This window comes from Maylandia zebra, linkage group LG4, assembly GCF_041146795.1.
Source record: "Maylandia zebra isolate NMK-2024a linkage group LG4, Mzebra_GT3a, whole genome shotgun sequence".
Lineage (NCBI taxonomy): Eukaryota > Metazoa > Chordata > Actinopteri > Cichliformes > Cichlidae > Maylandia > Maylandia zebra.
In genome coordinates this window covers 33611667-33625409 of record NC_135170.1, presented here as the reverse complement: position 1 = coordinate 33625409, position 13743 = coordinate 33611667, and the positions used below count along the sequence as shown (strand labels likewise).

Sequence of the window (13743 nt, the reverse complement as noted above, 5' to 3'; positions counted from 1 at the left end):
AGGAACAGTAACTGCGATTCTGCAATTCATCTCATGTAAACAATAACGTGGCGCACAGCGTGATGTGAAAAAAGATGTGAACATTTTTCTTGTAAAACAAAAGGGGGCCTAGCAATAAAGTTTGGGAACCACTGATCTAGAGCATATTTATGGCCAATTTAGAATCACCAGCTAACCTGACATGCACTGGACTGTGTTAGGAAGCTAGAGTATCCATGGAAAGCACACAGAAGTGAACTCACCAGGGTTCAAACCAGGAAACTTGCTGGGAGGCTCCAGTTTTGACCAAGTATGCCACCTGTGAAGGATTAATTAGTGAAGTAGATCGCCCACTTTTTTGCAAAAAGGCTATCAGACGAGGGTAGTGAAACGTCAAATGCTCAAACCACAAACAAAAACAACAATTGTGTCTCACTGCTGAAACCATCATGTTTCCAAAGGTTTGCATTGCAAGCTTCACAGTTTTGCAACCTCTTAGTGAGTAGTTGGCGAGAGTTCAATGCAAAGTACTGACTGTCAGGGCAATCTGCTAGCAACAAAAGCAATTGCAAGGAGGTTTTTGCTGCAGCATCATATCTTTCTTTGTGACTAATTTCACCTAGCAACAGCAAGCAACCTCCTGCAAACACTTATCCAACTGGCCCGAATTCACATTTTTTCCAGCCGTAAGCAGTAAGGTTAGTGACCAGGCCTATGTGGCAGAGACCTTACTTTGCTTTTTACTGGCTTTTGGAGGAAAACTCCTGTGGGCATTTGAGGAACTGCAGTTTTTGGTGCTTCTGCATCTGCATAATATCCAAGTCCTCCCCAGGTTCACGCTACGGGTTTCCGAGTTTTGTTATCTTGGACTTATATAAGCACACGTTATTAAACGCATATATACAACACACATGGTTTGCTTTAATAATTTGTAAACAGAAAAATGCACAAGAACAGTCATAATTTGTTTGTTGAAGCCTTTAAGTTAGTCTCCGGTTATTTGTGCAGTTACATAGACGTGTTTTCATTCATACCACATTTATCTGTATTATAAAAACTCCTCTTTGACTATGAAAGACAATACAATCCTAAATAAAAAGGACAACAAAGCCTGTACGGCAGCCAATGAACTTCACAACTTTTTAAAAAGAGTAATAGAGCTATAGAGCTATACTGCATGAACAGGAAATATTGCACATAGAGAAAAGGCTCTTGGGATGACATCATTATTAATTAAGTGAAAAGAAGGAGCAGAAGTTTGTGAAATTAGTCGAGCGAGTTGGATGAACACATATCTGTCTAAAGCAGTCTATTAATCACGCCTTCTTCAAATGGCCCTCATTTGTGCAAGCACTTTCCAATATAGGAAGAAAAAAATAGTGTACAAAGACGGTAAAGTTGGAAAAAAGACAACCTCAAACTGACATCATTAAATGCATATCTGACATTAAAACATAAAGTGGCACATTAAAACAAAGAAATATATTTCTTGAACTTAAGATACATTTGGCCAACCTTTCATGCTCCACAACGTAAATCAATTTTAAATGTATTGTTATGACAAGAAATGAAGCACACTTAAGGAAAACGTGCAACAATGCATGAGCGTACTTGAGCATAATCACAGAATTGAATGGAATGAGCCATTGCTTTCCTTTGAAGTTTTCCATTTAAATTGCACAGTCCAAATCACAAGTAACATTGTATCCAAGTTGTATATACAGTGGCTGAACACTCAAATATCGAAAGAAACAACAGTTTTCCTGATATCTTACTTGTCCAGTCTGCTGAGAGTTGTCACAAAGAGACACGATTTCAATTTCTTATTTCCTGACATTTTGGGAATGGAAATAGCAAGTCTGTAGAAATACAAAGGTTATTCTGAGGAGCATTTCCTGACCTTTAATGAAAACATAATGTCATTTCTGGCCTTTATACCATAAACTGAGCTACAATATAAAAGTTGGATGTAGCTTTAAATCTCTAATTTATGGAGCCCCGCAGGGGACATGGGAGAAAAAACAATTAAGACGGACTTTTGCGAGATATCGCAAAACAAACTCGGGATCTCGCAAAAGTTTTAGCCGCATTCTTCGGAGGCCGCCAGCTCGAAGCCGACCGGGAGGTCGAGGCACGATGTGCCGGGAAAGCGGTGTTCCTCCCGGCTGTAGTAGGTCTCGACCTCCCGTTAGCTTCGAGATGGTGGGTGTCAGATCTCCGAAAACGTCGGAGCACTTTTGCAAATATGTGATGTCTTGTAAACCGAGCAGGTATCTGACGTTTACACAACTACATTCACGCCTCAAAATATCTTAAAAGTGTATTTTGTGACCCAGAAAGAGTTTGTTTTGTGAGATCTCGCAAAAGTTTTGCGAGATCCCGAGTTAGTTTTGCGGGATCTCACAAAAGTCCGCCTTAATTTTTCTTCTCCCATGTCCCCTGCGGGGCTCCGTACTAATTTTATAAAAGTCTATCAGAAAATGACTGTACTGCTCACTTGATGTGTGACACTTTCTGTATGAGTTCATAGTTTCAATTGTTAGTTACAAATTATCTTTAATTTAGCAGGATGTTTATTTCTAAAGGGTGTGAAAGTGTTTTTGGATTCTCCATCAGACACACCGCTTCAGCAGAAAGCTGAAGTTGGTGGCTACGTCCATCTTTTATATTCAGTCTAGGCTTAAATTAAGATGGGACTTGTCTTAGTGAGAAAGCTATTTTTTTGGACATGTGACCATTTCCTAAAGGAGGTGCTTAACTGGCTTTCCCTGGGATTTGAATTGGGACTTAAATAGGGACTAGATTGGCAGGAAGCAGCATGACACTCCACCTGTAGTTAAAAAGTGCAATGGCACGCTTAAATTTTCCTGCACTTAATAGAAATTTGCCTTAAAAAACTGTCTTTGGCAATCTTTATGACACACTGTGGCGAGTCCATGTAGAAAACCCAAGCCCTGAAGGAATTACACAAATCCTAACAGCCACACTTCTATTAATAGTATAAAATCTGGACCCCGACTGTCTCACTTCCTGGACTGGATCTTCATATAGCAACCGAGAAAACCTTCCCCACCTCCCAGGTCAACTGAAAACAGAAGCACAGTATTTTCACATACCTGTAAGCCCATAAAACTTTAATAAATCTTATTCGAGTAAAGTTTAAACAACTTTCAATAAGAATTGGAAGATTGATATATCTAATGGTTGTTTTGGCTGCAAAGTTTGAGACTTCTTCAATTGACTTTTTGAGGTATATATACTGCAACATCTCTCACCGTATAGGTTTTCGCTGCTGGTTCTGCTGGTAAACTATAGTCAATAATATTGCACAGAAAGCAAAGACAACAAGCATGATTGTTCAGTTAAGAGCATATGGGATTCCATACAATAAGGCAATTGCTTTAATGAAAATATCTCAAACATTTTAATCAATGCTTCACTGACAGGCGATGTGATGTCCTCTTTAGTACTGATTGGTCCATCACATCGACAAACTATTACACAACTTGTGCACTTCTTAACACGGAGTGCTTGATATGTAGAGATGGAAGCAGCTGACCAATCACAAACTGAGAATTATGGATGGATGGGGTTACGGATGACAAAGCAAGGATATGGAAATTCAGCAAATTTGAATGACCATCAGGCTCCGTTTTCACCTGTAGACTTATTTCTGCAGACTGAAGCTGCCAGTCAACACTGGTAAAAGTTTTTTTCACACACAATCATTCTATGCTACAAGCACAGTTAGAAAAGAAAAAAATACCCCCCAGATATATATTAAATCCACATATTTTGCCGACATCTGTGGAAATAATGTTATTTGGGGGAATTCACCTTATCTAAAACAAAATTTTAAAGTAGGAATCAAGGATTCCAGGTGGGAGAAAAAATAATGCCGGAGGGCCAGCTTTTCTAGGTTAATGCTGCTAATGTAGCCTATTTACAATCTCCTATTATATGCAACAAAAATAGCCTTGTTTTTCACTAATAAGCTGATATGTTCTGGCCATTCACCGAAGAAGAAGAAGAAGAAGAGAAAACTTAATCGAAAAAAAGGGAAGTCATTAATTGTGCTTTTTAACCCACAAATCCACTTCATCGCTGAAATGGGACAATTCAAGAGGCACCATCTGAAGTGCTTACATCAGTTAATGAGAATCTCTAAAGCTATAACAAGGACTGAAAATACAAATAGTAAATATATCATATTTATATATTTATAAAGTTGATACAATTCCCTTCCAGTCCCAAATCCAGTTTAAAAAATATTTTCTTCACATTGTCTAATGTCCGACATGAAGGATCTTTGTGTCGCCGCGCAAAGCCCTTATGATGCTCTAAAAGAGAGATGTCTTTGCCAGGGTTTGATTCTAATTATCCAAAATCTGGATGACACAGAAAGCTTGTGCTAAAAAGCCGGAAGAGTTATTTTTTTGTTCTCTTTTCTTAAATGCAGGAGGTTGTTTTGATGAGAAGACTGAACAGTTCTGCTGAGTATCCTTCTGTCGATGTTGGTGGTGGGTCTCAGGAATGCTTCAACCCCGGAGTTAAACAGTTACCTCGTTCTTACTGGCAGTGTGGTATGTGTGGTGGTGGCCGGGAATGTACTGCAGGTGGTCCACCGTGTGTGTTCGTCGGGAAGCAAACGCCTGCCTCTTAGACGTGGTCACTTGGTGGTTGACCGTCAGCGTGTTGTAGGAGTCAGTAGAGGCACTGGGTTGAGAGTACATCTTGGTCACCTTGTGGCGGTCCATAACTGGCGTGGTGGGTATCAGCATGTCAGCATGAGACATCGCCCTCGCCATGGCCTTCTCCCGGAACTTGTCACGCCTCATTGCTGGGGACAGCAACAGCGGATCCTGGGAATGGAGGCGGTCCGCTGAGAGCAGCTGCTCTTCCGAGAGGTGGCGGCTGCTTCCATATGCTGCAGCCGCCATCACACCGTAGGAAGACAGGCCGTACTCTCCACGTCGCGGCGTCCTGGGAGGAGACAGGACGTGGTCCTGCGACATGGCCCTTTGGACTCGACGAGGACGTTGCCGCTGCTGGTGCTGCTGGTGTTGCTGGGGTTCTGCGTTCAGCTTCACCATGTGGGTTGGTCCCCGTCCACCAAAGTCAGGATGATGCTTCCTGGCGTAGTAGTCATCTATGTCTTTATCACCTGGGGAGTTAGGAGACAAAGATCATCAGGGAGAGGCAGGCATTGAGTCTTAATGGCTTTGCTTTGAATGGCTGTAATTTTGGATAGCTTGGCTTATGCCACATCTCTCCGCAGCTAGCTTTATTTCAACAAATTAGCAAAATGCACCCATCAATCACTGAAACAGCAACATTGCATCCCTGGTCAAAAATAGCTGCAGTACACTGGCAAAAACTGCAGTGTGGCTTATGAGGTGGAAAGACAGATGGGGGGTGGGGGTGCTGTTTCCATGCTCAACAGCGGGAGTCGGGAACCTTTCTTATAAACCAGGAAATTATGAGCATCCACCCAGTTTCTTAACTGTTTATCCAGCTTATGATCAGGAGCAGCCTGATCCTGTCTCCCCTCTCATAGGGCAAAAGGAAGGATACACCCTGGGCAAGTCATAAGTCCAGAACAAACAGAGAAAGGCAGACAATCACACATTCATACCCATGGCCAAGTCTTTAAACCGTGGGAGGAAAACTAAGAGAGTACTAGGAGAACATGCATATACAGAAAGGCACCAGTAAATCAGGGAACACTGAATAAACATGTTTATGTCGTTTATGTACACAGGAACACATGGTGAGCTTAGCTGTACTGACCTTCAGACTGTCACATAATGCCCGACGATCATCACTCTGCTCTTTCGGTATGAGTAATATAATCCAGTCGTGTCTAACCCTGGACTGTCAGCAGCATAAGTCAGTGTGTTAGGAATCAAAGGTTGCAGAATAATCCCACCTTGTAGCTCGTGAATTAAAAATTATCTTATTTCCATTTGATTTACAAAGAATTCTGGGTAATAAGCCCCCGTTGCTAGAAAGTCTAAATTTGGTCCAATCATGACACAATGTGTTAAATGAATATTAAAGCAATGGTTGCTCATTGCCAAAATGTTTCCTGGGCAAGTCGTGCTTTGCAGCATATTAGATCATTTTTCATTCTGATACGTTTTAGTAATCAAAACAAATTATTGCACAAGCAAGAGCCTGTACCTGCATCAGAAAAAAAAAACTCTCCCCAGTCTAAGGAGACTCTTTACTGAGCATAAAATCTCTTTTCTGTGGCTATTTGGGTATTAGAAGCTTTCTATCTACTATTACTGAAGGCCAGGCTCGTGCCATTTGTGTGGCTCAGTACAGATGACGGTTGCGTAGTGCGTCTCGCGACATCATTAAGTCAAATAACAAAACACTCAGCTGCGGCGGCAGATTAACCCGGTCTTTCACAAAAACGCGATCCCCACGGTAATAGTGGCAGTAAGAACTGATAACATAATCCCACACCAGCTGGAAAGTGCTATTCAAAGCAGTTTGAATTGTTTTGTCCTTTCCCTTCGTGAAAAACAGGATAACTCCAAGCTCTTGTCAATGTATTTGTCCTTCAGCATTGAGAACACTCATCAGCAAACCACAGTACTCAACAGTTCATGCGCGGGTGGTGCCTGAACGGGCAACCAGTCATTTAATCCTCTGCCAGAAAGCAGGCCGCCGCTCCGCTGTGTGCACACACTCCTAATGGTAAAATCATTACCGCAGTATTAGCCACAGGTAGCTCTCAGCAGACTTCTGTCTACCTGGTTTTTGGCCGTGCTCGCAAAAAGGGGAAGGCTACCAAGGAGCCTGCCTGATTAACTATTGTGCTGAGCAGTTGTTACCTCTGCAGTAGTTAATTACTGCAGAACACAGAGGTTGAATTGGCGCTTTAGGACTATATCACGCTTCACCAGGTCGTGGAGAAAGGGGATGATGGGAATTGTTTGTCTGGATGCTCGTCTCTCTGGGAGAGATGTCACGCCTGGATGCAGAAGGTCACCTTATTTTCTCCCACTCTGAGGTTTTAATGTCCACTAGTCTGTGCATTCCTAATGAGGGAAGCCCAGCTCTTGCCTGTGGCGATGCGGTCTAGCATTCTTCCCCGAAGGGTTGGTTTAGATATGACATTACGGCGGGAAATGTCAACCGAACTACAAGTATAGACACAACTGACAAGCTGCGGCTCATATCTCTAATGACAGGTCAAAGTAAAGTTTCCAGTCAATAAGATCTCAAGAGTTACACTCAGATAATGATATGGCATAAATAAGAAAAAAACCCACAACACGGAGCGGAGTCTATATAACCTTAGGGTCTGAAAAGGGAAGATTAAAGATTAAATTAGCATTCATTCCTTGTGGTAAAATGTCGTAAACTGTGGTCTATGTGAACACCACCATGGGGATATCTAAGGTTGCAAAAAGTCTCATAAAAAGTCTACGAGAAGCAACTTTCTGATTTCGTTTCCAAAAGGATGACCATCTGTGGTATTTTCTGCGAACTTGTTTGCTAACGAATTGTCAGTCGTTAGCTAATGAGCAAGCAGTTTAAGTCTTCCCAACTCCTCCCCACGTATATTTTTTGCAGTCAAGATGCCTGAAAGGCTCATCTTGAGGCTTGAAAACAGGAATTTGCAAACCAACAGGTGACGTCACAGTAACGACATCTATCTTTTGTACTGTCTCGACTGTGGTGCAAAATGCCTGTTTTAGTATAGAAGTCTATGGGAAAATGACTGTACTGCTTTTATGATTTATGACCTCAGTAACCACTTTTCTATTCAGTTTATTGTCTCAATCTCTACTTTTTCTTTATATAACTCAGTATTTATCTTTAGATGGATGCTGAAGGATGTCATTCATTAGGGTTGATGCTTTGCTATTGACACATGTAGTAAAATGTAGCAACGTCCCCCACTTTCTACAAATTCCTACACATTGTTTACTTTTATATTTGAAGTCAAAGTTTTCATAGGACAGGACAAGAACAGATCAGAAAACAAGAGATGCTTTTTGTTACAATCAGCTGAAATTAGCTATTTTTTCCTTTCTGCCACTGAGATAAGTAAAGTCATCCTCGAAATGGCCTGCTCCTCTATAACTGCCTCCGCTTCCATTTGATTTAGGTCTTATTCTTTATGGATGTACACATGTTCCACTGTTTACAGTGTAAGTGGCTGAAATGATTTAAGAAGGGCAATGGAAATTACTTGATCTCATCTCTGCGGCTCAGATAAAACGCAGCACTTTACTGTTAAAATGATTGCGAGAGGCTGAAGGGTCCCAAATGTGAAGCAGAGCTACAACACAGGAAATTGCTAACAACTGCTAATTAAACCCCAGCTCCCACTTTGCTAGATTACATGCAGTATAGCCAGTGTATTTATGTGTCAGCTATTGATCACAGGACACCGTAATCATATAATGCGCTAACACTCGTGAAATTGGTGGAACATCAATTATAAAGTGATCGTCAGAGGTTTGGAGTAGGAGTGGTAGAATGTAAAAGGGGGATAGAGTAATATCATTTAGGTATTTCTTTTTGGGCGGATTAAAGGTGGCTTATTTGTTCTAAAAGGTGTTTTAATCCCTTTTAAGGGTGATTAAGGGGAAAAACAGCAGAGCCAAATATGATTGGTTTCTCCTTCTTTGTGCCGCCTCCTTGGAGGAGCTAAGCGGGTTATTTTAGAGCTGCGTCCTCAATCCCTGCGTCGTTGACGTCGTTGAAGGACGGAGAGGATGGAAGTGCCGCTCTCGCTCTCTCTCTCATACACACACAAAAACTACACACCAGAAATGATTTATAATTGCCAATTTTAAATTGCAAATAAACCATGCTAATTTAATTTACTAATCATCGTCTCTCCAGATGGTTTCCATTAAAATTGCAACTAATTATATTACTTTTAGGCTTGTTTCCAAAGATCTCACTCATGCTAGAACTTCTTTTTTCTTCAAGGGATGACTTTCCTTGCGTGTTTGACAAATTCTGCTGGGCCCCTGTCTCAAATTCAAAAAGCTTCTTTGTAGTTCAACATGATTCATCTCTGTGATTTTCTGTGTTTGTACAGGACTCTGGCAAGATAAGAGCAAAGCCCTGAGTTGATAAGTGAAAGAAAAGACAAACTTATAAAAGACAAATGTGGAATGCGCTGAGAGGAGATTGCTCTGATGCATGTTTTTCTATCACATAACCACACAGTGTAAAAAAGGACCAGTGACATGTTTAAGTGGCTTTCTCTGTGTGCGTACCTTGTCTTAAGATTCCTCCTGATGCTTTGAAGGTTTTATTTGAACCATTTTTGCAAACTCTTGTGAAGCTCTTTCTGAGCTTAAGGGAAAACTAAAGTACACCCAGAAGTTAGCGATGAAATGTGTACTTTCTGGGTGCTAAAGCTATAAGCGAGTAGGATAAAAGCAATTTTATATATACATATAATATATATGCCAGTTGTTAACAGTCATGTCAGCCCACATCAGCTGCTGGAATGACTGATCTGCTTCAGCTTTATATATTTTGTGGAATTTTAGAGCATTTAGAGCATACTATTTAAAAAGGGAGTTTTTCCTTCCTACTGTCGCCAAAGTGCTTGCTCATAGGGGGTCGTATGATTGTTGGGTTTTTCTCTGCATGTGTTATTGTAGGGTCTACCTTATAATATAAAGCACCTTGAGGCAACTCTTGTTGTGATTTGGGGCTGTATAAATAAAATTGAATTGAACTATTTAATGCCCCACTCACACAGGCCTAGATACTGGTTGGCAACTGCCTGGCAACCACCAGTTGCTAGAGAAAAAGCAGTTGCTGGAGGTTATAGGCGGTTGCTGTGAAATTGTCTGCAAAGCCAAGGACACACAGACCTAAAGATCTGCCAGTGACTCAGTGAGTAAGGAAAAATGTGTCTTCCCCGACAGATTGGAAAGTGATTGCTTGGTGTTTGGTAGGGAATAGGTATATGCAGCTGGAACAAAAACCTCCTTATCATTACACCGGATGCCTGTATTTTGTATGGAAGATGCATGTGTATTCTTTTTAATGCAATAGAAAAACATTCATACTTTATGTTGATGCAAATGTGTGGAGGTACTTTTAATGCAGTTGTTGAGTTTGATTAATTTTGGCTACATGGAAACATGCCCCAGAAACGTCAAGCATGAATAAGGCTATATGCAATCAATATTTGATTATAAAATCTCACTAAATACGTCAACTCAATGGACCCTAACAATCCACGTGCCCAGCCTAGAAATTAGCAAAGCTGCAGTTTAATGACCTGGGACTGAATTAATTCACAAGATAAACATAACATTAAATAAACAGCTTAATTTAAAGATCGCATTAAAAAATGTTTAATTCATAAATAGTCGAGATTTCCTATTTGTTTTCTTGTTCATGCCTCATGTCCCATCTTACTGTGCAATAAAGGTAAATGTAATTTACTGTCATTTAGGAAAGACCTTCCACACAGATGGAGCATACCTCAGGAAACTTGTGGCTTTAATGAAAGTTAAATAAATGAAGAAAAACTTGACTCATCACATGAAACCATTCTACGAACCAGTGGACAATGCACCAGTGAGGAGGTTAAAGCAGCAGCATCCACGTTATCATCAAACTGAAAATGTCACCATGAGGATAATGAACTGTAGTATTGGCGAGACATTAAAGTGCCATCCAGTTGTTGTATAGAAGCCATTCAGCTGAAAAAAAAATGGTTCTTAATATGTCATTAAGAGACATTAGCAACATGACATGGGCCACAGATGGAACTAAATTACACGCCAATTAGATGTCAGTCTATGAGCCGATAGATGAGTGGATGGGAATGAGTGTGGAGCCTCTGAGCGTGCTGTCATGCATTTTAAAAAGTTTATTTCCCTAAAAAGGTGAAAAGTGAGAGTACTATCTGTATGATGAGCTAACAAACATCTGGAGGTAGTTATCATGATGCATGTCTCTGTAATGGACATTGAGATGTTTCATCGGGCCCGGCGCGGTGAATCGAGTAAAACCTCTAATGCACAGGCCCGACATGAGGGTGATGTCATCGCCTGTGTTTTTGCAGCGTATCAGGTATGACACAGTGATGGAGGACGACTGAAGGACCACTTGCTAGATCTGTGGAAAGTATTTACTTAAGTCAGACTTGAGGGCCAGCTCGTAGGAAGGCGGCAGATGGCTCAGGTTCTGGAAGGATCTGGACAGGGACAGGTCGTAGGCTTCCGTGGCTGAGGTCAGGATGTTGTACATCCGCTGGGGTCGCTCTACAGGGGACAGGGGAGGAAGTGGTGCACTGCAGTCAGCACACAGTCAGTCAAAAGGATGGGCTCTACACTGGGAGTCTTTACTTGAGGGAAAAAGAAAGGAAAGTGATGCAGTGGGAATTGTGTGTTGAGAAAGATTGAGCAGGACTACAGAGCATTTAGGGACTGTTTTATACATTTTTTCAACTTTTGGTAATAAAATTAATAAATAACTGAGACACTGAACAGCAAGTTAGAGTATTAAAAATGTGAATGTGGGCACGGGTAACTGGGGTAACCACTGTAACTACACCCACCATATCTTATGTGCATGCTGGTCAGATTTGGGCTGTTTTAAAGTCAGAACTAACAGAAAAGGCCAGTTATTTCTGTTCTTATCCTCCATATGCTCCTTGTTCCTCCTCCATCCACTCATGAAATGATGTGGTTCAAGTGGTTTTTGTATCTTTCTTCTGAACCATGTCGAAAGTTTTCGCCTATTCCTTGCGACCGTCTGCAACTTTTTCTTGGTTTTTTCCCCTTTGTTTTCAAAGTCGCTCTCACCCTTTTATATTTAAGCCTGGTACATGGCTCCATTCAGATGAGAACATCTTTTCTTTTGTGACATTTGGATAGTTTATTTTGGGCATATGTGTATGTATCCTTAAGATAGTTGCATGAGTTCTCTCAGAAATGCCAAAAACTTGGGGCTCGCTCCAAATGATCACTGTCATTTTTCTTCTGAACTGTGGTGCTTGTTAAAAATAGCCACAACTGAGCGGTGAATTTCGGCATCATTTCAGCTTGTGATGTCCTGCTTTTTGGAATCTGGCATGGCCAGGCAAACATCTCTACACATATTTCATTTTCAAGATGAACAGTTCTGCAAAAAAAACTTTACAAATCCTTGTTTTTCATTTCAACATTTGTTGACCAACAGCTACCAGTGCGTCAGCCTTAACTACTTTATGGACAAAAGTCCCGCTGCCACTGGTGGAAAAAAATCAAGTATGCATATATCAAGGCATGCACTCTGCCTTTCCAAATATTTGTGAAAGAATGTTGTGCTCTAAAGAACTCAGTGAATTCGAGCATGGTATTCTCATAGGATGCCACTCTTGCAACAGAATTTCCTTCCTACTAGATATTCCACAGTCAACTGTAAACTGTATTTTTGCAAAATGGAAACATTTAGAAATCACAGCATCCCAACCAGTGCTGAGGCACATGGTGCATGAAATTCACCAGTAATTCCAGACTTCCAAAACTCCTCTGGGATTAACATCAGCACAAAAAGTGTGCACTGGGAGCTTCATGGTATAGGTTTCCATTGCCGAGCAGCTTCTGTAGGTAATGTAAAGGTAGCGCAGTACTTTTGACCATATAGTGTATCTGTTGGTTGCATCAGTACAATCTATGGATGCACAATGTGAACCAAGCTTGCTGGGACTGGTTGATAGTTTACACTTCAGCCTTTTGTCTAAACATGGCTACTTCTGGCACTAAGAACCTCTCAGACTGGGATCCCAGTTTGGAAGATGTAATTTTAATTCTTTGCTGGACAGAAACATACTCAGAACTTTAAAAATAAGAGATAACATGTTAGACTGAACTGAACTAAAAATTAAAAAGTCAGAATGGGCTGTATTTTAGAAAGGACTATGCTTAACAAAGAGCGCTTTGCTTGCTAAGGCTTGCTGAGGATTTTGCATCAAGGCATTTCAAGGATATTATTTACTGAAGTTGCAGCTTCAATGAAATGACTAATTTGTCTTCTTTGCAGTTCTGAGTCAGCGGGAAACTGCGTCACTCAACTGCATCTAAGCAGCTCAAACGACAGATCATTTTGCACGCCTTTAACAGTTCATTTGGGGATATCTGTGATATGTATAACACCATTACAGCTCCCTGCACTGCACAGAGCTCCTGTGGCTTCAGAATTTAGGACGCCCAGTCACGGGTCAGGAGGCGCGGTGGGCAGAAAGGGCTGGGATTCAGGCAGGGACGCGGGTGCTGGATTTAAAAATAGGACCGGGCGACTACTGCAGCAAGGAGGATAGGGACACACAACACCAAGGAACATATGGTGTAGAGGGGAGACATTCACAGAATCAGAAAGTGTGTGTGGGGGTTTGTGGGGTAGGTTGAGTGAAGGAAGAGGAAAGAAAAAAAATGTGTGTAGAAAAGATTTTTAAGGTTGGACTAAAGGTCATGGATTGTAATACAGCAATGTGAAGTTTTGCAACTGCAAAATATACACAAGCGCTTGAACAAAAGGAAAGAAAAGGAGAATAATGACCCTCAGTGTGCAGGAAAAGAATTCAGTTGCTACTATACATGAATTATGTTAAAGAAAAACTGATGAAAAGATACACATAAACACCATGTGTATGTGTATTACTTACCGTATCTCATTTGTCTGTGGGCTAACAAATCCAAGTGAGAAAGAAAGGATCAATAACAATCAATGTGCACAGTATGTTTCAAACTAGAGGTCGCCCTTGGTCAAAAACAATAT

The 13743-nt window shown here is 41.1% G+C and overlaps 1 protein-coding gene across 3 annotated transcripts in view; it reads right to left on the bottom strand.

The window, feature by feature from the left end:
* Positions 1-880: 880 nt before the first annotated feature.
* LOC101484147 (shisa family member 6) overlaps positions 881-13743 on the bottom strand; it is an 86086-nt gene continuing 73223 nt past the window's right edge. The window contains exons 7-9 of one of the 3 annotated variants that reach the window (XM_004556376.3): positions 13631-13651; positions 11118-11246; positions 881-5143 (exon numbers count right to left, since the gene is read on the bottom strand). In XM_004556376.3, coding sequence (XP_004556433.1) covers positions 4530-5143; positions 11118-11246; positions 13631-13651 — 764 coding nt within the window. In that variant the 3' untranslated portion in view covers positions 881-4529. The remainder of the gene's footprint in view (positions 5144-11117; positions 11247-13630; positions 13652-13743) is intronic. The other 2 variants (XM_004556377.3, XM_076883441.1) reach the window with 2 other exon arrangements.